Genomic DNA, 23,251 nt, shown 5'->3' on the forward strand with positions numbered 1-23,251 from the left:
GACCGAGAAACAAATAAGCTCAGTTTTGAGTTTTAGGGCTTGAATTTCATTTGATGACTTGGGACCTACTTGGGAATCAACACATAATACTTAAGTCTTGCTTGATACTTGAGGCTAAAAGATGGACTTGCTTAAATGTACTAAGGGATTACTTGTTTACACCTCTCATTTACTTTAACGATGACAAAGGCACAGGTACAGAATTTCCGGTGTCTACACCTTTATCTCATGATAGTTTACAACACTTTAGTACTGGTTATCAGTCATGGATGAGCATAACTAACCTATTATAATAATCTCCACTTTATGTTAGGAGTTAGGAACACCTCTGAATTAACATGTTGCACAAGTGCAAGCCCCTTTTTCATGTCATGGTACATTATCTTATAAATATAGATATTTACCTTAATAACAAGGCATGTATTGTATAACATGAGCTTTAGTAAAAAAAATAGAAGGAGTCAGAGGAGAAGCTGGTGCCTCAGAGATATTTTGGCTGGTAATTATTTTCATTTTGTCTGTATTTGGCAGATGGGTCAAAATGTTCATTTAAACATGCCCAAACAGCAACTTCAAGAGTGTGAGTTGGAATTATTTGTATTTTGCGCATCTCTGTGTATGTGATCAGCTTTCATTGTCTATTCACAAATAAAGGGCAAAAGACTCATAGCATACTTTAATACTTTAACTGTAAAGCAAAGCACAGGTTCTGCGGAAACTTAGACGTCTTCATTTACCCATTTATTACTCATAGCAAGTGATGATGTCATAGACATCTTTAGTCTTCAACAGAAGACTCATTCATGCTATGCTCTCCTGTTTAAGGACCAAACAAGCCAGTGCTTAGCTACCAAGGCAAGTCTCAAAAGTGCCTTATTTGTCCAAGGGGTCCATGCTGTGAACGATCGAGCAAGTTGGAGGGGTTTTTTTTCTTTTTCTACCAAATAATTCATTTATATATCAAATTCCTCAAAACCATATTTTAAAACAGGTTCTTGCTTTCCAGAAAAATATGTACTGATATCTAATTGCAAGCAATCACACCCCACACACTGATTCATTTTAAGCAACTACAAACAGAACAACTCTTCAGGCAGATTTATTGCTCATGTTTTTGTGAAGCATCAAACCCTGAAGCATTCGTTGCAAGGCAAGATTAAGTCAAACTGGCATGTACATAACCCTGACACGAAGTTTTTTCTTTGGCAATCATTTGCATTATAGCCTTGGTTACATGATTGTAAATAGCAAAAAAAAAAAAAATTAAAAAATCAACTGATTCAGTTCATAAAAATATTTCTTTCTACTTCTGACTGGCAGTCTAAATTTTAAAAAGTAACAAATATTTTATACATATTCAGGCAATACATATTTACAGTAAAAACAATGAGTTTACATTCAGGGGTTTGGCATGAGTTTAAGAGCACCATGCACATAGAGCTGGCTCCTTTATTATATAAAAAACCCATGCCTTAAAACAATGCATGTAACTCTTGATAATATAAAAATATAATTAAGGTTATAATAAAGATCATTCTCACAAAAAAAAAAAAAAAAAAAAAGTATAAGCACAAAACATTAGATTACTCTTGCCACAAAAAAAAAAGAAATTATATATATATATATATATATATATACACACACACACACATACACACACACGCACACCCCATTTAGGCTTTGATATTTGACAAAGGTGATCTCGATTGTGAAAAAGAAAAAATGCACTTGGAGGACATCAGCATATTCACAGATAGCCTGAATGTTTTAGAACCATCATATGCTCAGCATATCTATTATGGCAAAAACCCACTGTGAGATGAAACACAATCTCCTTATTACTAGTTAGTAAATAGATCAACCAAAAAGCAAAAAGCACCAAAACATTTACAACAAGGACCATTGAAGTGCAAGTATTGCATCTTTCGCTAATAAAGATGGATGTAACTAGTACAGAAACTGTAAGATTTATCGTTGTCAGTAAGATGAGGGGGTGCAGATACAAAGCACCAGCTGAGCTGAGTGTGGCTAAGTGCACTGCAGATGAAGCAAGATTCAGTGCAGAACCTGATTGTAGTGCATGGGCTGTGAGGCTCTGTGATGCATAATTCCAAGAAAATATTATTCCACCCGTCTGTACACAAGCTTCTGGACACTTTCATAGCTAAAGGCACGTAGACTGAAGTAATGATGCCTGTTGAATTATTTAGAGAAAAACAAAATTTTAGGTCTTTTACATTTTCCCTTAGTTGTATTGTCTACAACACTAGATGTTGTAAAAATAACAAAAATCTAGATTTGCAGAGAAAGTATATACACAAGTAAATATAATTCACTGGAAATAAGTGCATACTTTGCATTTAAGGATTCCCGTTAAGGACAGTGCATTTAATTACATGCAATTAAAAGAGATTGTAATAAGCACAGGATTTTGCCAATATAAAAAATATATTATTTTTGCAGGAATGTGTGGTTCATTTATATCTAAAACTGTATTCTAAACTGTTTCTATATTTATTCAAAATGAGATGCAATGTTTTTAGGATGTGACAGAGACCAGTTATCTAGAGACCAACCAAGCAGAATTAATGAATTCTTCTAGACATAGTAAACTGAGAGGTGAGCCAAGTGGCTCCCAAACGTGAAATTACTGGAGAGCAAAATGAATGTCATTTTCCCCCCATCTTAAATAAGGAAAGGTCTCAGATTCATATGTCATTTACACTATGATATATGAGGTCAACTCTGGTCACAATCAGTCTGGGCCAAATATTGGAACCACAAGACCATTTTAAACATCAACTCACTAGCATTTTTACCGCTGGTGCAGCCGACATTTGGTTGTGTTATCAGTGAAGCGTGATTGGCTTGCTATCAAAAGGTGTGCAGGTCAAAAAGCATTGAGACTTTGTAATAGCAGAAAGGCAGATTATTGGTCTCCTCCCATAGTTCCCTGGGGTGCGACTGCAGGCACAAGGCAGGTGGGAACAGGCAACCCAAAAGTCCCTTACATGTCCTGCCGCCACGCGCCCATTTATGTCTGCCCTCGGCAGTGCACTCCGGTCAGGTCCTTCCTTATGATCTCATTAACTGCAGGGAAGAAAGAAGAGTGGGTCATTTAGAACATGAAAGAAACACTGTGTCGTGTCATGGGGTAACATGGCGTTAATTCCATGCTCACTAGACGCAGGTGAGAAGCTTTATTCAAGACTCACAGGCCAGTAAAGGTATGCGTTATCCCTGGTTTTAAGGTGCAAATAAGGTTTTAGGGAACTAGCAGTTTCTTCATATGCATTAAAGAACATGTTTAATAAAAATGACATAATAATTGTAAACAAAAAAAACCTAGCATGAAGAGGTTTTTTTTCCCCACTGGTGAAGGATGAATTTACAAGAAAGCCACATGGAAAATGGAAAACATGAACAGACACTACCAGAAGAACAGTTCCGACAATAATTGATAATCCAACCTCAAATATATCTAACCTATACCAACATATTTCTATTATGTCTTAATGGCTCCTGAATATCCTATGCTTTATTGAAATAAAGAATTCTGAAGTAATGTGCACATATTTTAAAACGTATTATATTTTATATAATATAATATATTATATTTTATATAATATTTTTAAAGTTTAAAGTTAAAGTCCATATATGGAATCTAAGATACAAAAATAGCCCATATTAAAATCACTGTTTCCCTGCCTAATGTCGCCCGAACAATTGCTTTCAAATATGCAAGCCTATTTAGTCTACAACAGTTTAGCCCTGCCCACATACATTGCAGTTCTCAGGTGTGTTTCAGCTCTGAATGATATTTGAATGAGTGCTTTTTGAATTAAATTGAAATATGCATTATGAAATATGCATTAAATTGAAATATGGTACAATAACAGAAACAGCCTTTGTAATTATATTACATAAACAGAGGTTTAAAATGGTCACGTAAAATGAATTATGTTTTTGGAACATAAAGCCACAAAAACATTGTAAGTGTACATCAAATATAAAATAATATAAAACATATATAGGCCCTTTAAAAATCACCGACCAAATTGCACTGACACAATCTGGCCACTAGAGTGTGTGCTGCATCTTTTATAACTTTACCTTGCCTTGTTATACTCTGTGAAGGTTCTATTGGTGATAATTTGCTTTTGTTCCTTTACCTTCACTAACTTGGGGGGATACAAATGGAAACTTTTATGGCCTTCACATTCTAAGAATAGCAGCAAGGTGTGCAGGGTAGTTTGCATACTGATGACAAACGAGGATAGTTGCCGACCACATGAGAAGCTCGGCTGTGAGACGTTCTGACTTTCTGACTTTGTATAGTTGTCACAAGTTCAGAAGTTTGTACAATTGTGTAATCTTGGAATTGACTACAACTGAATTACGACATTTCATTTTGACCTCAGCCAAATACAACAAGGGTGTCTTGGGAGAGCTAAGTCAACAAAGTTGTGTCTACATTTTAATTTTGTTTAAATAATTATTTTAAGTAAGATGTAGAAAAGTGATAAGAAGGAATAATTATTTTTTTAAGAATAAGAAGTCTTTGAAAGAATAACAATGGAAAGCTTTTGTCAGTTAAAGAAAAGCTACTAATAAATACCTTATACAAGAAATCAGCACATGTTGCAGTCTTTATAACCTGTCTGTCTTTATAACTTGCCTGTCCTGTTAAAACTTTTACATGACCTGAATGCAGTGCAGTTTACAGAGTTTAGTAGCTCTCACACTCTGTGAACAGGTTTGCACTACAGCTGAGCTCATTTCATTTTTAAAAGCAACAGTATATGCCTCTCTGTTGAATGAACAGCACACAAAACAAACCGGGGGAAAAAACACCACCAAGTGCTACTACAGTTAAACTTAGTCAAAAAGGGAACCCATCTAATTCCCTAGATCATGGAAAGCTCAAGTGACAGTGGCGAGATTCCACAGAATTTTACAGAATCCCACCATGCCTTCCCAAAGCCTAAGACAAAGTGCCATCAGCGTGGAGGAGTGTGCGGTACAAAGCATGTGGAGTCTAGTGTGATAGACCACATCATCTGAGTCGTGTGCGGCCTTTGTCAGTGTGGACCGGCTCATGGCTGGACGCATTCGCCATGGCCTGCCCCCCAGTTGCCAAAATATAAGCAGCAGGAACCCGCCTGGGCAGGTGGTGAGGGTGAGGGGTAAGGGTGGGGGCGAGGGTGGGGGTAGGGGGGAGGATGGAGGAGAGTAGGGGGAGGGTGGGTTAGGGGTGAGTGTTGGGTAGGGGTGAGGGTGCACTGAGGTGAAGTGCGTGGGCTGGAGGCTGCATAACAAGCAACTGTCATCACTTCCTGTTGCATAGCTATAGAGGCTGTGTAATATTGTTATGACTTTACAAGGCGCTGATTGACAGTTCAGCCTAATTACTGATGAAAAATGTTAATATTTTATGAAAGGTAAAACAATGAAGACTACTCTTTAGTAGATCTGAAAACTATTTTGAGGGGGGCCTAAGTTTAATAAAGTATTCTTGAATTTAACTTTGGCAACAAAGCAAATAATCAACATAGTTTATAGTTTCAAAACAACAATATTAAACACAATAGCACAGTGATAAACAGCAACAATTTGTTGACCAATCATGTTTAAGTTGAGCAAAAGTGAAAACTCGTTTTGACTTTGTGCTAAGAACTTGTTAGGCGGTCTCAATATTCTGCTAGATTCCCTTTCATGCACTGACCTGCACACGCTGGAGTTACTGTGAACAGGAAAATGTATGGTCATGTTATATCAGTTGGTCCAGAAGGGTCGACTATCCTGCACTACTACACAGGCTGGGCTGAGTGACATAATGAAGAAGTGGAGCTTTATTATAAAGCTAGATCTATATTCTTTATCTGGTTATCCTTTTAAGCGTTTTAAGAGCTTGGTAAATGTCTTGTATTTGGCAGAGGAATACTAAACTCTATCAGTTTAATGATGTAAATGTGAACAGCAAGAAAAGAGTAAATCCTGAAAAGATTTTTCCACTTGCATTGTGGGATTTTGAGAATCTATGAAATTCCAGAGTTCCTAACTTGAAAGAGCATGAAAGTATGAAACTACACATTACGTCAATGCAACAACACAATATGCAGTGAACATGTTTTCGAGGTAGAAATATCACAGTATCTTGCATTCCTTTATTTTGTAAAAGATAACAGTTTTGATTATGCTAATGTATGGGGAGCAACCGCTTTTCCCACAGTGCCCTAATCAAAACAGACATGCAGAAGTTTGACCTCACAGATGGTTGGTCTAAACACAAAGCCTGGCTGTCCCAGGGACCTTAGCCATTCACACTAGCTGCTGTGTGAACAGGGCCGCAGGCCTTTCCGCAGTGTAAAGGCTGACCAGTGTAGGACAGAGAAGGGGCTAGAGGGAGCCACCTTATGAGCTGGCCCAAACTACACTGCATGAGGCTGGTAAGGGGGCAGCACAGGACGGCCTGTATAACAGGTGGCTGGAGAGCAGAAAGCAACTGGGAGAGGTTGTTTACTAATCGGAGCTGGGGAGCAGGAGGCTGCACAACAGCTGCCTTGATTTGCATTTTTCAAAAGCAGAGAAAGTAAGACTGAGTGATAACCAGCATGCGAAAGTGAGTGGTTGCACACGCATGGCCTGCCTGGGCCACGGGTATACAGCAAAGTCATAGAGAAACAACAGATTTAGATAGGAAGAAGCAAAACCACAAGCCTGGCCACTGGAGGCCTTCTTCCCCAGCAACCAATCCTAGAGACCAAACAGAGAAAGTAAGGGCATCCGATGGTCTTTTATAGTAACTGCACCAATTTCAGCATGGTTATTTTAGTGCAACATGTCACACTTCATTCTAAGCAAAAGACTCTTCCCTTATCATGGTAGTTTTCTGATCAACTGCTAATCTTATTTTTGTACAAATACACAGCACAGTCTGCAAAAGAATGCACGGGACCTGTGGCTAAGGTGCACACCTTGTGTCCTCTATCTAACAAATCCCACTCTCCAACTGGAAGAACTTCAGCTCTGCTTTGGCTCAGAGGTTAGACTGCCCCCCCCACAACTGCATCCAGGCCAGTTTTGATTATGTTGCGAATAAAGTTTGATGAAACAAGAAGAAAATATCAATTTGAACTGAAATCAGTTTTTGCAGTGAATAGAAAGGTTTCTGTAAACATAACTAGTGGCATGAGTGCATGATGAGCAGACACCCCTTTATTGACTAGCTAGATAGAAATGGAAACACAGTTTTACAGAAAGAGCAGAGGATGGTAACTGACTGGCTTGGCAAATCTCCCTTTTGTGATTGCTCAAAGTGAAAAGGGTAACAGCACAGCACCTGCAGAAAAAACATATCGGATGCAACCACAGAAACCCTTAAGCCTCTAAGCAAAACCACTGACAAAATGAGTGATGAGAAAGCTACACTGCATGACTCATTTTAAAAGTTAATATGTGTGAGGCACTCGGAGGACATCAAAACTGAGATGTTTGTAGGTGTAGCCACACCATGACACCTCGGCCCTTGACAGACATATGGGGCTTTTTTAAAGTTCTCATCCTTCCTGCGCACTGGCCACCCCCACTCAGTGGCTGCTAATACAATTGTGAGCATTGGTTCTGTTTGGGGAACAGTGTCACTTCTTTTCAAACCCAAGACTGGAAGCCCACGTTGCAAAGACGCAGCAGACATAGCCTTCCTTCTGCTACCCAGCATGGGAATTCCCCAGTTTGTGGATTTACACAGTGGTGTAAGTCTAATAGCGCTACCAGATCCCCTTGGAAAGGAAAGATCAGCAGGCAGCACACATGCCATATGCTGGTGCCTGGCAGGACCCCTTTAATCAGCACGTCATCATGACAACACCAAGCAGGTGGGGGGTGGGGAATAGGTGGGAACCACTCCCGGTAACGTGCGTGTAATGTGGCAATGCCTGCTCCGTTGCTGTTTATCCAGGGAAGTCCTATTATGCTGCGCAGAAGAAATTCCATCTCCCCCTTTTTGTTAATTCGTTCGGTTCATTTTTTCCGCCCACCCTGACCCCCGTCGCTTTTCCCGTGGCCCCGCGCCCAGTCGCTATCGTGCGTGGAGCGTTGGCTCTCCAAACGAGCACGGCAGCTGCGAACAGGACCGGGCCATGCCAGATGGGCAGGAGCACAGTTGGTGGAAAAAAGCGAACCCTCCCGTGAGTCCCCCCAACAGACGTGAGGGCCATAGGGCCAAGGGGAAGCCCTGGCCAAATATAACAAACACGGAGGCTTTCCCCACCTCTCCCAGGCAGCCTGTTCCACTGTTTGACAATGGTTGCCATGGAACTTGTTTTGTACATCATAACAGCGTCAACACGGCCAAGAGGTCCTGAGTGTATTTTTTCCCCCTTTCTTTCTTTTTGGGTACCCAAGATTCGAAAAGAAGCTCCATTTTCATGGTTTTATGTAATTCCCTTCTTATAATGTACTGAGGCCCTAAGAGCAATCAAACCCCCTGAGCTACACTCCTGGGCAAAAGATGGCCCAAACTCATTCCTAACTGTTGAACTGTTGGAAGGGGGAAGCCTGAGGCAGTGTTCTTGTACACAAATAAAATCATAAAAATAGAAATTCAATTGAACACATCTAGGTGTTTAAATTTTTCCCATTATTAGCTATTTTGAGCACTAAAAGCTTAAGATTATACCATTTCTTAATATTATACAATTTTTGTATAATGTATACATGTATACATTATGTATACAAATGTATACAATGTATACAAATGTATAAATCTTTTGCCCGACAATGTACTAACTCACAAAAATGATTATATCCATCCATGCACGTTACGTGACTGAGCTGTTTGACTGACGTAGACCCCACCCCATTCCCACCCCCTCTAATTAATTAAGCTGGACATATGTGAAAAGATTAGACGCTATTGTACTGAAAATAGTCTCAAGCATTAATTACATCATTAATCCTGATGTTAAGTTTGTTAGAGAGGGTGTGTCTGTTTGTGATCTTGGGGCAGATATGTATGTGTGTAATGTGTGAAAATGTGAGAGAAAGAGCAGAAACAGACTGAGAGAACACGAAGAGAAGACAGGCTTGCAGAAGCATGCTTCCTGCTATTGTTTCAGTGCTGAAATGTGACACTGGCCAGTCTTTTTAAGAGCAAAAAATTCCACATTGTGCTTTCTTGTCATTGCAGTAGACTATTTCAAATCAAAATTCAGATTTGTCTGCTATTACTTGCAGGTTCAAGTCATTTTTTAATGACTTAATTAAGTTAATACTTTTTAAAAACAATGGCTTCATAAACTTTGATATCTGAAAATGTATGAAATGTTTATTCAAAACAATCTCCCTCCCTCCAAACCCCACCCAGAAATTAAATAAGCTTATTTGAGTTTGCATAACTAATGCAAAACAAGTTGACTAAATACCTATTATGATGCCTTGTATCAAGTTACTGGCTGATATGGCCAAAGAAATCCAGGCAATATTACAGTATGCTAGGATCAGCACAGCAAATCTGCCAAGTGTTATTTAATGAAATATTTCTGGTTTTCTTACAGAATACTTCTTAGCTGTTGAGATCAGCCTGTTTAATCTCAAATCTTTAGTTGGCATGATCTATTCAGATGGGGCTGGCAACTGAAACATGCAAAACAAGTGTCCCAAGCTTTGTGAGAGTATAAAGCAAAATATTTGGTTGTGATTCTTACATTACATCCTACAGTGCAAAGTCTGCAAGAAATGTTTGTTGCAGTGTCTGCCCATTCATTCTTCTATTGGAAATCTGTAAATCTCAGTTTAGGTTTCTGCACTAACTCACCTTTCTGGTAGTGGTTTAAAGGTATATTTGCTATGGACACTTTTCTGGGCAGACAACTAAAGCACTTTGGTAAGTCACTCAGGATAAGAGCATCTGCTAAATGCTAACTTGCCTTTAGCTGCTGAAGGATGGACATTCTGAGTACAACATGAAACACCAAAGACAGGACAACTATTCACCCACCATCATCCAAGTAGGCTTGATCCAGGTTCTCCTGCTTGACTGTGACTCGGCCAGGAAGGGGGGCTTGCTGCTCCTCGGCTGGGGAGCACCTCTGGGGGTCTGCCGAGCCAGGAGGGGACCTGTCCTTTGGGGCCCTCTGCACGTAGGGCTGCTGGTGGATTACAGTGGGGTAGTGCTGGGGATGAGGGGCTTGACCAGGTGCGGGTGAGCGGCTGACTGCGGCCTGGTTCCCCGGCTGGCTGTAGCCCTCGCAGTAGATGATGTGCTGGTGCTCCGGAGGTGGCGGGGCTGGGGGTTCACCCCCTCGCAACAGGTGGTGGTTGGGGGAGAATTGAATGATGGAGGAGTGCTGGGTGGAGGTGTATTGGTTGGGGGAGCCTGTGTGGACCAGAACGGAGCGATGGCCGTCCGGAATCATGCTGACCCCCGCTGGTGGGTAGGGGCCGCGAACTAAGTTCTTCTCGGCATGGGAGTAGACGATAGCTGAGCTGTGCTGCTGGAAACAGGGGTCAGGAGGGGAGAGGCCCGGCCGGGGCTGCTGGCACGGGGGCATGCTGGGAACCAGGCTGCTGTCTGGGCTGAGCATGGTGCGTGGGTTATGCTGGTAGTAGGATGGCACCGGAACTCCCAGGATCTGGGACATGGTGTAGCCCATTTGCCCAGAGTCATATTCATCCACTGGTTCTGTTTTTATGGACGGAACTGCAAGATGTAAAGAAAAATCATTTTCCACTGTTGTCAGTTTAAAAAAAAGGCTAGGCAATATTTCATCAGTGAATGAATTTAGATTTAAGGTCTTTACTGAAATTCATATTAACATTCATCTTTAGCTTTGTTTGCATGTTGCATTACCGTGTGATCTATATCTGGCTATCAATATTTTGGATATTGAATAATCTGACAGCACTTTGCATTGGACCTGGTAATATTCATTCTCATGATCTGCACAGTAAACAGATTTCATTTCAAATCCGGGTCACATTTTAGTGTCCAAATCCGGGACCCCATGAGTCACGTGGTATGGCCTGCTGCGTGCAGGGGGGTTCACCCTTGTCTAAAGCCACACCCCCATGATGGCACGCACCTGCACGGCATTTATTGTTGAGTGTTTGTTCGTCTATTTAAATCGCGTGCCTCGGTTGTTGGCCATTGTAAATGTAAATGTTAATGTTAGTGTCGGTGTATGTTAACCATCGCTGAAAGTGTGCAAAACCGTTTAAGTGTGTCCACCGTTATCTATTTGTGAGTGCCACTGTTGTCATTTGTGTTTTATGTTAATAAATGTTTCACTAGATCGAGGGAGTCTGCGCGTCCTGTTCCACGCCCTGCGGCACTCGGGCAACGTTACACATATGTGGATCTGTGGAAGGTCAGGCAAGGTGTTGCTTCAACCAACAAAACTAACTAAACCAAACAAAACTAAACTAACATGATGGGTGCAGGGTCATTAACTACTATAATGGATTAATTGCTGTAGCTCAGCAGGTAGAGCAAAGCACTGGTAACACTAAGGCAATGGGTTCAATACCCAAGGAACACACATACTGTCATAATTTAAAAGTTGTTCTGGATGAGAACAATGCCTTGCAAATGTGCTGAGGAGATGGAATTCAGAAGTTCTTTAGAAGATTCTGATGCTATTGTACATTCTACCTAATGTAAGCACACTGTGCCCGAGATTCAATCACATTATCAGCCAAACGGTCACATTCCAATTGTATTACATGCTGTGGGAGTTAACCCACTCCAGATGAGATGTCTGGATACACATGGCATTTTATTTCAAGGTGTAAATGGGGCTACCAGTGTGCTTTCACCATTAAGCTCTACAGCTCTCTCATGTAATACATACATAGAAGGTGAAAGTGGCTTAATTCCCAAGTGTGCCACCAGTGGCTGTGTGCCACCAGTAAAGCACCCCATCTGGCAGTGTATGTGGAAAGCACGGGACAACCACCTGGCAGAGGCGTGTACGTGAAGTGCTGAGGTTGACTGCGTTTCCTTTTCCCATTGATCACGTAGAAATTGACCTTTGCCGGATGGGAGATGGATGAGTCTCGATAGGGAGGCACTTCGATGAACAGCATAGTCTGAGAAACACAGGTCACTCACATTAGTCCTCGCTGGTGCGCAGCAGCAAAAGTGAGCCCCAGGCCGAGTTTAGCCGCATTTCGCCTGTTGTCGTGGGCAAAAACTGCAGGTGGTTATCTCAACACGAAAGGAAAAACAAGCAGGCTCGGGTTTCCCTTTCTAGCAAAAGAAACAACGCTAGAAATGTGAAGCGTGATAAGTTGTGCTTGTTCGTGTCAATGCCGATTTCATGGCCAAGTTTGGGTTATGTTTGTGAAAATATCTTTGGATGACAAGCTGGATATTCAGAGGCATCAGCTCACACAATCTGCCATTTGATACCATGAAGAAGTCACTGTGAGCTCATTGTTCAGTGACTAATACAAAAGACTGCATCTTTTGTATAATATGATCCACTCACTCTTGTCATTTTTAGCGATATTCAAATGTAAAGCAAAACATTAACTACGGACCAATCAGTGAAGGAAATTTCATGGTGTGTTGGTAGCAGGTATTACACAAAGTATTCACAGTACTTACCGCCTGACTTTTGTCTTTGTCAACTGTGGCCTCCAACTCCCAGATTTGCTGTCCATCTAAAACGAAGAGATGGCAGAGATTAGGGATTACTGTTATTAGTAGCAGTCGTCGTGTTTTTTGTGTGTGTCAAAGTCATCATTATGTGTCATCGTTAATCCAATTGTCCAATGGTCGTTTCAAACAGTGCAATGCTATATTGTAGGACAGACATGAGTTTTACATCAGATATAATTACAGTACTTTCAATGGTATGAGGAAATACAGGTTTACCCAACAGGTCTGTATGTGTACTGCAGTCTGGTTTTGAAGATTTATCTTTTCTAAAAAGATACACTAGCATAAATGCCCTATGTTCCCAATACCCAATGAGTCAACTCCTAATCATTTCTGTGACAGGTGAACGGGGAATGGTGATCTGTTTCACATTGTTATCTCATATGGTTGATAGACTGCTTATACCATGCCTCGCCTACCATCCACGTTCCAAACAAGGGAAATGTAAATGAGATAATATCTTCAGCCTCGACCGCTTCATCCAGCATGTCTGATCCACTTCAAGGAAGAGCAACAAAATCACACCCTATTAAGACTGTAAGTTTCAACAAGCAGCATCCCTCAAAGAGCGATTTTCACAGATTGTTAAACATAAGTGTGACTTCTTGGTATGAATCATCTTTGCGTTTTGAGTGTCTTTGCAAACATCACCTAAAACATCATCCACATCACCTAACAGACATCCCAGTGATCAAAGTATAAAATCTATAAAAAAAAAATTTTTTAAATTATATATGCTGTATTAAAAAAAAAGTATAAAAGTATCTCTTCAAACCAAACCAAGCGCAATATTCCAGCTGGTTTGTTAATTACACAATACAGACTTTTACATTTGATTCAGCCATTGTGGGAAACCCCTACTCTGGTTGAAAGTAAGACACATAAGCTCAAATGAGTCACTATGAGAGAGGGGGGCATCCGCGCATGCTGACAGGTATCACCAATGTTTTATCATCAAGTCGCTCCATTTCAGTGATACCTCTGATGAGTTCTGCTTCTCTGGCCCTTTTGTTTGGTTGCAGTTTGCTCCAAATTTTACCCTCGGTAGGTGCTCTCATGGCCCCACCCACGTCCCCTTTTATATAGTTAAGAATGAAGGCTTTTTTGAGGGGGTGGAGGCCCAGCTCAGCGTATTCCCTGGGTCTTTGCGCACAGCGACGCCGACAGCAGCCAAACGAGCTGTGGCCAAAAACAGCTGTCTCCCGTTCAGAGGGATTTCAGAGACTGAATGTTCCAGAACAATCTGTCATACAAAGAAACCCTCCAAAACAAAGGCGATCCCTCCTTGAGTCGTGGTAATATTTTTCCCCCTCAAAATTTGCCATTACAGCACAGCAGAATTATGCAGCAGGGAACCCCCAATTAAAATAAAGGGGGGGAAAAAAACTGTATTTTTTGATAAATTTAAGTGAACAAGTGAAGAGCTTACATATGAGGAGAAAGAGAGTGAGAGCGAATAAAGGAGAGCAAGACAGAGAGTAAGAGTTACTTGAAGCAGACCATGGAGAGTTCATGTCTAAATGTCTAAAAGCTGCCCTTGTTTAGAACAGGCGGTCACTGGATTTTATGACTCATAGCTATATACTGAGACTAAGCACCTTACCATAGACCTGTATCCCGCCAAGACTTCAGACACCATGGAAAACCAAAACAAAATCTAGACGTAAACCAGACAAACAAACAGAAACTACACGAACCACCTTGGATACACCAGGCTGCAAAAGTTTGGAAGCAAACAACTTATGAGGTAACACATGAAGCCCAAACAAAAAATAACAAAGTCTGCATTGTATGGGCTCAAATTCATAATCGAGTGCACTCAAGTCACCTGTAATATACTTACCTGGGCCTGCTGTGTTTATGAACAAAGCTTCCATGGACCACATGTCTAAAACTATCATAATTTGTCAAACTGTCACCAGTAGCATGTAAAGGTCCATCTGCTCCTCCCAGACAGAGCAATTCACAGCCTATGCACATCATGCATGAAAGACCAGCGTGTTTGTGTGTGCCAGAACAATGGCACCTACAGATGACGAACCCTGTCATTTACATGTGATGAAAACATGTCGTGAGGCGTGACAGCAGCACTTCTTTAAAGTGCTTGTATTATTCATCGAGTGGAGCTCATGAAAGGCCCGTGAAAGTGACTGATGTGTGCAAAGTTCCGTCTAGGACCAGGTGCTGGCCGGTTTGAACGAAAGGATAACAAGGCGCTGTATCAGAAGTCTGAATGCAAATGAGAGCGGGCAGATCAGGAAAAGGTCACAATTCAAATACCAGACCTACGTGCTAATGTGGGCGCTTGACCTTCAGCCTATGTTCACTGATCCTTTCTCTGTCTAAGGTATGTCAGGCTTGCTGCTTGTAGTTTCTGCTGTGTTGCAACAGCTATACTTATAGACCTTTAAAATAAGCATGGGTCTTTGAAAGCACTCACCTGCGTGCAGTCAGGGGCCCTACATTAATGAAAGTTTTTCTGGTGTGCTCTCAAAAATCGACTTGGTCACGTTTTCAAAAGTCTAAACAAAGGTTAAATTCTTTTGAGAATTATTAGTATTCAAATTAATTTTAGACAGGAGAGGTTGGTGCAGAGCCATTCAGACTGTTGCAGAATTTGTACGTAAAGTTATAAAGGCAACAAAAGTAATAATAATTCATAGTCTCAGCACAGGTTATATCTTATATAATTCTTGTTATAAATGATCTACTGAGCAAGGCCACAACCAGCAGCAAACAAATCTGTTAGATGTGTTTAACTGCACATCTAACACATGCAAAAGTCCTTCATGCTACAAGTTTTCATAATATGTCCCTAGATCGTCTGATCATTCCTTGCTCATTCCAATATATAAAGGGTAAACAATATATGGTTAAACATGCTGTCATATATAGAGGTCATGACCCAGATAATTTGGTAGAAAGCATAACGCTTTCATGGCTTGAGCACTGCTTGACACTACCAAACAGTCTAAATTAGGCTCTGTCCAGATAATGTTCTGAAAGACCGGTGAGAAGCACTCCACCTCTGATCACAGTGTGATACTCACCGTGGGTCTTCTCAGTAAATATCACTTTGGAGTCTGCGCTGAAGTTCTGCCCGGTGAGGATCATCTGCTGCCCTCCCAGCACCGAGCAGCTGTCCATGTCCTGCTTCTCCACCATGGGAAGCTCATGTGCAGACCTTTGTGCTGTGTCAAAGAGGCGAGCATGAAACAGCATGAAACAGTATTATTTGGGACACATGAGGCGCATTGACAGTATCTGTAGGCTGGGATGGAGGCTGCTCGTTTATGACCGATTTCAATATGCTTGATGGCAGAGTGTAAGCACACAGTTTAATTACGTAGATTTAATTGCATAGACTTAATTACATAGTCTTTTTCAGTACAAGAGTATCTAACCTTTCAGAAGAATCAGACCAGGCCTACACTTGGGATCTATGACTATGCATTTTTTTGAGCAGATATAGACATTGTGTACTTCATTCTAAGGAGCCTATGGGTAATGTTACCAATCAGGAAATATCTGGAGAGAGGCGTTATCTTCATGTGTGATCTTTTAGAGATTTAGTTCTGATTGAATTCTAATTCAATGCAAACCTAATTTGTTTATTTAAAGACCACCAAAGTTTGGTTTGCTATTCTAAATTCACCAAATTAAAACGTTACAAAGTAATAGTCCGTGTTTACTGGGTGTCATAGTAAATGATGCTAAATCAAGTCCTCAGATATGTGACAACTTGCTCTTATCAAGTGCAATTCAACAATGCCAACTGCTGAAATCATCAGCCAACTTCCAATGTCTTATCACCTTACGACTGCGCAATTCAATATCTCCTGGAGCAAACGCAGTTCGACCAAATATCTGCGACCTTTGAACAGCTGTAGGAGACATGCTTTAGTCCAAACCAGTCAGGTGGATAATACTTTGGAAAGAGTGCTCTTAAATGAGGCAATGACACCATGCTGTCACTGATAGCTGGCTTTCACAGGATGACTGTGCAAACAGCAGACTGCATTATCCGACTGCTGCTGCATTCACGGGTCTCTGTTTTGCACCCTGCTAATAATCCTTGACCCAGTAGCTATCTGTTCATTCCCCAACCAAGACAGTGAGAGACTAGAACTGAGCGATCACTGTGTGTCCCTCTATACATTTTTTTTCTGGAAGACAGTGAGATGTTAGATGACGAAGAACAAATTTTTCTTTCTTCTTTTTCCTCAGGTATGGTAAGGCTAAGAGGTCCTCTGAAATGTGAGTTTTGCTCCCTTCTTTGCCCTGTTTAATTATATCTACTTCTACGTCTACACTATCTACTTCATCAAACCAACATAAACATGAAATGCCTAACCGAGAAGGAACTATGCATACTGGCACATGGTACAATAATTATTACAGTAGTGCTTACAGTAGACTAAACACAATCCAATAGTGAAAGATTAGGCCTACTGCAATATGGCATCCCAAATAGTATGGAATACATAATTTGCTTCCTTGAATGGCTATAATATTGATAATACAAGCTGTATCCAATGAAAACTATACTAGAAATTAATCCCCAAAGCAAACATGGCTTTAAAGCTGTGACAATGAATGTAAGCAATAATCACTCACAACATTCAATAGGGTGAGATGCCACTTGGAGGGAGATGTGTTGGCCTCCTGGCTGGGGAATGTGTATGCGGAACACAAGGCGTACACGTGTATTCTTCCGCCCAATGTCCGTCTCCCCTTTCCTCAGCTCTATGTCGGCGTTCCTGAGCTTCAGAATCCCGGCGCAGTCGATTCTAAGATATGACAATCGCATCATGATCAGAACAACCCTACACAAGGTACATCCTAATATGCAAACAGTGCAACCACAAGAAAGCATCTCAGCATGGCTTGTCCTGCTTGACCTACACTGCTTTCATGTTGTTCTTTGGTTCCAGGGGGATCTCCAAGACCTTGGTGGTGTTGATCATCTTCTCATAGCTGGTGGTGGTCACGGTTTTGCCCGTGATGCGGTGCACCTGGTAGAAGGCATGTGGCTTCAGGATCCGCTCATCTGCTGTGCCAATGAAGATTTGTAAGCCCAGAGGGTCTTTGCCTCTGTATCCATGCAGCTGATGAATATAGAGACAAACAATCTCATTACAAAATTATCTTTGAAATATAGTGACCATTGATGTTTTATTGCTGTTTTTACAAGTATAAAATAAAATCTTCCACAATTCATTGAAACTACAATATCTTATTTACATTTGGCAGGCACTGTTATCCAGAGCAACTTAACATTTTCAATCATGTTACAGAGGCAATGGTAATCGTGCCCAAGGACTTTTATTGGTAGAGCATAGAGCACTTGCTGAGATGGGGCTTGAACCCTAGTCCATCACTGAAGAGGCTGCATTGCTACTTACTACACTATACCAATCTTATCCGAAAGGATTAATTACAATATTATCCTGATAAACTTAATATTCATAGCACCTTTCCTGGAATAAACACGTTCTTCTTGAATTGCTGCACCTGAGTACTAAGGAAGGAGAAACCACAGAACTCTTTTTAAAATACCATCAAGAAGTGAACAGGATATTCTCTTTACACCACATGAGCTTGAAGGGGATTTCAGATTTATAAATGGTCGGGCCTAATTCACCTTCCTTTCACTCTAAGTGAAGAGCAAGTTGTTGGTTTATAGTAGTGTGCTTGCCAGCACACAAATTTAGCCTTCGCTCTGCTCGCATGGCTGAACAGAGGCACTGCTGGAAGCAGTAGTATCTCCTGCAGCCTTGAATACCAGCCAGCGTGGCCTCTGATGTCTTGGAGGCCACAGATGTTTTCGCTTTGCCACGTTCCCTTCCTCTCTTAACGTCAGGAGGAAATCCATTTATCACGATTGATGACTCCTCAGGAAAACTACCTGACCACCACTCTCTGACTTGGCAGCTTTCAACCTGAACGTTCCTGCATGCCAACCTCAATAATGATGATTTAATGTGCAATGGTAAATTATGTTACATCAGCCCTCTTGATCTAACATGCCAGAGATCTGGGGTCAAAGAGGAAGGTATATATTCTGACTCAAATTTATTTCTTTTTGCACAAATAAGCTTTTCTGAATCTCGTTTGTTTGTTGGATTGTCTTATTGTGATCTTTACACCACAGACTACGACATTGTTCTTTTCTTATACATATTATTTAATAAAGGTACACAACTGGAGGGTGTTTTTGTTGGGTTATTTTTGCTTTTGGTGAATAGGGGAATTTCCATATGCAAAACACAGCAGCTTTTTGTATACAGGGATAACAACAATGGTAATATCACTTCTATGTACACAGCACACATGCAGCAGTGAAATGATGGTTTACCAAATTATACCACTCTATTTAATATATAACAATATCGGCTCCAATGTGCAAAAATAGTTGCATTAAAATAACAAGAACACAGAGAGGTGTCATCTAATGTAATCTTTCTGTGTCCTTGTAATAATCCAAAATGTAGCAGTGTTGAAATCATGCATTAAAAACTGTAAAAAGAAGAAATAATGCATAAAGGTTTTGATGATTCATTAATTTAAATTAGAAGCAGCCTCTTGTAAGCCCTCTTTGTTAAAATTAATATGAGCAATTACCTCATCCATCAGCCTACATCTACCTCAGTGCATCTCTATAATTAGATGGTTTATGAATACCAACTTGTTTTCTATTTGTACTATTTTTTATACATTTTATTTGAATGTGTTTCTCATCATCAGTAAACCAAACTATCAAACATTTGACCAGAAATGTCTGTGGCACTTGCACAAGCTTCTCCTTTCACAGTCGATTCATAAAAATCTGAGGAAACTCATACACGCAAGCACATGATCATGTGAATTTGGAGAAAGGCACAAACAGCGACACACACGGTCATGATGCATGTGCACGCGCGCACACACACACACAGACACACACACACACACACACACACTTGCGCACGCACATACACACATACACACACACACACACACACACACACACTTGCGCACGCACATACACACACACAAATACATATACACACGCATGTACATACACACACACACACACACACACACACACACAACTTGCGCACGCACATACACACACAAATACATATACACACGCATGTACATACACACATGCACACACACACACACACACACACACACAAACACAAACACACTACACAAATTAGAAGAGAAGAACTGAGAGGAAGTGTGCAAAACCCACAAAGCATAAAGATGCAGTTAAAATTACCCAGAAAAGCTCAAATGAGGAGGGCTTCAAGAAACGCACCAAATGAATTACGCATTATACTTAAGGAGTAGCATCAGCCTGTAATAACTTTTAAAAAGCGACATAATAATACATTTAAGAATAAAAAATCAGTAGTAATAGTTACAAAATATTAATAAAATACAGTGACGTGTGAGATAAATTGGAGGTCATATTTAAAGGACAAAGAGGCGCACAAGGCATATTAATGGTGGTGTGTCCACAAAGCATTTCTTGCTCATAGTATACACATATTTAAATTTAATTTAATATATTATATTGATAATTTAATTTAATTAATTAGTCAATTTGATTTAATAATTTGATTTAATAATTTTATTTATTTTATTTAATAACAAACTGACACAAAAGAAAGTGTAGCAGGCAGCCTTAGTGCCTGCAAAAGCAATATTATCCAGCAACTTCAACTTTCAATAATAGTGGTAAATTGTACACTTTAAAAACACTGCAAATGCTGTCTTTTTGCATGCAGCCTCTGAAACGAGCACTCCGAGTACAGGTGAAAGGAGTTCTCCAGCCTGAACAAACAATGCCGTGTGCATGAGCCACCTGAGAACCTGGTCACCATGGGAGCAGGTGATGAGCTGTGAGCCAGAGCAGAGGTGGGCACAGTAAAAGCGACAGAGGCCGGAATAGAATCCCGTACAAACCCCCATACCCCACCCCCTCTCTCCAAAGTACCCAACCAACACCCCTGCCCACCCCCAACCCTACCTTCAACCATCCACAAGGTCCCCCTCACCTGCTCCTAGGCTACAGCTCACAGCTCCATGATTGGGCTCTGCGGGCAAGAGCTGTAAAACGATAAGGTATAAACACAGCGGCTTTGCCAAGGCCTGCTGAGGCCTATACCAGAGTCATGACATCGTAAGTACACTAACCACTCTGTTCACAAGACCAAAGACAGTTTACACTGGTGAGCGAGAGAGAGAGCTCTCAAGTAAGCTGTTGCTGAGAGAGCACCAAACTTAAAGAGGCAAACAACCCGATCAAGATATTGGAGAGGTGGAGAAAAAGTTGGTTGCCAGGATGTGAGTACACAAGCCCTGCACCCATATCTCCTTTCATAGAAGTATCGTAAACATTTTATGACAGCTTGACTAAACCACATACTAATAAGTGGCAAAATATTTCCAAAACAAATGCAAGTAATTTCCTGCAGCCCCTTTTAACGCTGCGTGCCAAGTTTACAGTTTTCAACAGTGTAACTATACATACATCCAGATTCATTGGGAGAACTGTATCACCTGGATAGAACAAAGTACCAAGAGACATTTACATAGCCCAGACCTGAGGGCAATCCCAACCCAGACAGCATGACCACTGGGAAATAACACGTACGGGCCCCCAGAAGCAGCACCAACCTGGACGACTGGGTGACCCCCGGTGGGGGCTTTGACGGCTCCGCGGCTGCCCTCGGTCTCGTAGTGGGCCCTGTGGTGCGGCCTGGGCTGCACCTCGATGTACAGCTCGTACTGCTCTGTGCAGCTGGGCAGAGGCCACTCCAGTGGGGGTAGAGAGCTCACGGGGAGGCTGTGTGGATGTGGTCATGCAGAGACACTCTGATTATTCACCTACCTTCTCCAAAGCAGATGTTCTGAGAGGGATTATGGATCAGGAGAGTCCTCGTCCCATAACATTACATTTTTAGTAATAGCATATCTATGTCTGGCTTGAGGTTTACACAGCAGCATTCAGAGATGTAGTGTAAGTATAATGTACAGTACCAGTCAAAAGGTTGGACTACCTACTCTACTCTGCCCTACTGTAATTTATTTTCAATATTCTCTACATTTAAAAAAACAGTGAAGGTATCAAAATAATGAAATAATATGTGATTATGCTGTGTTAAACAAACATTTTCACTATATTAGATTTTAGATTCTTGAAAGTTCTTCAAAGTCACAAATTGTTTGACAGCTTTGGATGACAGCTTTACACACTGTTGGTATTCTCTTACCCAGCTTTATGAAGCAGCAATTAATGTCTTAAAGACATTCTCATGTATGCTGAGCATGTGTAGGGTGAGGGTCTACATTTATGAAGTTGATGAGGGGGCAATTAAAATGTATTTCAAATTTCATTATTATTATTTAAAATTTTATACTGTATATATTGTTTTGGAAATGATTTCATATATAGGCTATAAACTTTCACTATTTGTATTTGTCTAATAAAGTGAAGTATAAACCATTAGATTAAAATGCCTTTAAGACTATGAAAAACATACACTCTGTCAGCTGTGTCCAATCTTTGGATCAGTACTGTATATCACTAACTTTCAGCTGAGCCCTTCAGTGATGAAAGCTCAGCAGACATGTACCTGCAGATTCCAGGTACCAACTGTTTAGACCAAATGGAAGGTATGACGAAGAAGGGCTCTGGTTTGGTCTTGATGTCTTGCTCACAGGACACTAGGTAGCTCTCGTCATGGTTGTCTGGGTAGAGAGTGTAGGACTGTTGGTTGGTTTTCACTATCTTTGTGGGTACTGTGCCAGGCTGCCCAAACCCGTTCATGACCTCTGCCAGGTTGCTTGAGCCATAATGGCCGCCAGCGGGGAGCTCGTCATGGCCACGGTGTGGTGAGGGGCTGCGTGAGCGAGACACGGGTGCCAGACTGGGGTTCCTATACATGTCGTAGGTGCGTTTGCCCTGAGGCGAGGCAGAGCGGGAGTTGGGCCTGGGGGACGGCGATCGGACACGGCAGCCCTCTTGGGCCAGGCTGGCCTGGGGTGAAGTGCTTCGGCTGGTGCGCGGCGAGTCTGTGTGGATGTTCTCGATACGAGGGCACAGCTCCCCGGCCACCACCTGCCCGCTGCTGGGCGACACGCACGGAGAGGCAAAGGGTGAGTAGTTCTCCGAGTGGCACGAGGCTGATGAGTTGCTGCTTGCTGGGCTGAGGCACAGGGCCTCGCGATAGGTGCCGATGTCCTGGCCAGGCACAGTGAGCGTGGGGCCCGGGCCAATGTTTAAAAGGTGGCTCTGGAGGGAGTCGTGGTTGTGGCTGTAGTGCTCACGCGAAAGCGTGATCTCAATCCTGGGACTCACAGCTTGGCCTCCAGGTCTGGCATGCTCCGAGTAGCTTTTAACCTCCAGCTGCTCATAGCCAGACAGCGCCTCGGAGCTAGCCTCAGAGTAGGCAGATGGCTCCTCCAAGGGGTAAGAGAGACGGCTAGGCAGGGTGATACCTTTGTGTGGGGGGAGACTGGTCTCATCTAAAGAAAGACAGAATACCATGTGGAGAGAAGGGGAGAGAGAGAGAGAGAGAGAGAGAGAGAGAG

General features: G+C 41.6%; 1 protein-coding gene and 1 long non-coding RNA gene across 6 annotated transcripts in view; one reads left to right on the plus strand and one right to left on the minus strand.

Moving 5' to 3' along the window:
• Window positions 1–1,083: 1,083 nt before the first annotated feature.
• Window positions 1,084–23,251, minus strand: part of nfatc2a (nuclear factor of activated T cells 2a) — a 31,762-nt gene continuing 9,594 nt past the window's right edge. For 4 of the 5 annotated variants that reach the window (XM_081704468.1, XM_081704467.1, XM_081704466.1 and 1 more), the window contains 9 exons: window positions 22,294–23,185; window positions 21,335–21,503; window positions 17,570–17,772; window positions 17,282–17,454; window positions 15,715–15,855; window positions 12,611–12,666; window positions 11,958–12,090; window positions 10,001–10,702; window positions 1,084–3,090 (listed from right to left, as the gene is read on the minus strand). In XM_081704468.1, coding sequence (XP_081560594.1) covers window positions 3,035–3,090; window positions 10,001–10,702; window positions 11,958–12,090; window positions 12,611–12,666; window positions 15,715–15,855; window positions 17,282–17,454; window positions 17,570–17,772; window positions 21,335–21,503; window positions 22,294–23,185 — 2,525 coding nt within the window. In that variant the 3' untranslated portion in view covers window positions 1,084–3,034. The remainder of the gene's footprint in view (window positions 3,091–10,000; window positions 10,703–11,957; window positions 12,091–12,610; window positions 12,667–15,714; window positions 15,856–17,281; window positions 17,455–17,569; window positions 17,773–21,334; window positions 21,504–22,293; window positions 23,186–23,251) is intronic. The other variant, XM_081704465.1, reaches the window with a different exon arrangement.
• On the plus strand, window positions 14,268–17,382 carry LOC113576316 (uncharacterized). The gene is made up of 3 exons (XR_003410500.3): window positions 14,268–15,011; window positions 16,892–16,921; window positions 17,294–17,382. It is a non-coding gene; the product is annotated as an uncharacterized LOC113576316 (long non-coding RNA).

The sequence above is a fragment of the Electrophorus electricus genome, chromosome 21, assembly GCF_041902795.1.
Source record: "Electrophorus electricus isolate QZ-2024a chromosome 21, ASM4190279v1, whole genome shotgun sequence".
Taxonomy (NCBI): Eukaryota; Metazoa; Chordata; class Actinopteri; order Gymnotiformes; family Gymnotidae; genus Electrophorus; species Electrophorus electricus.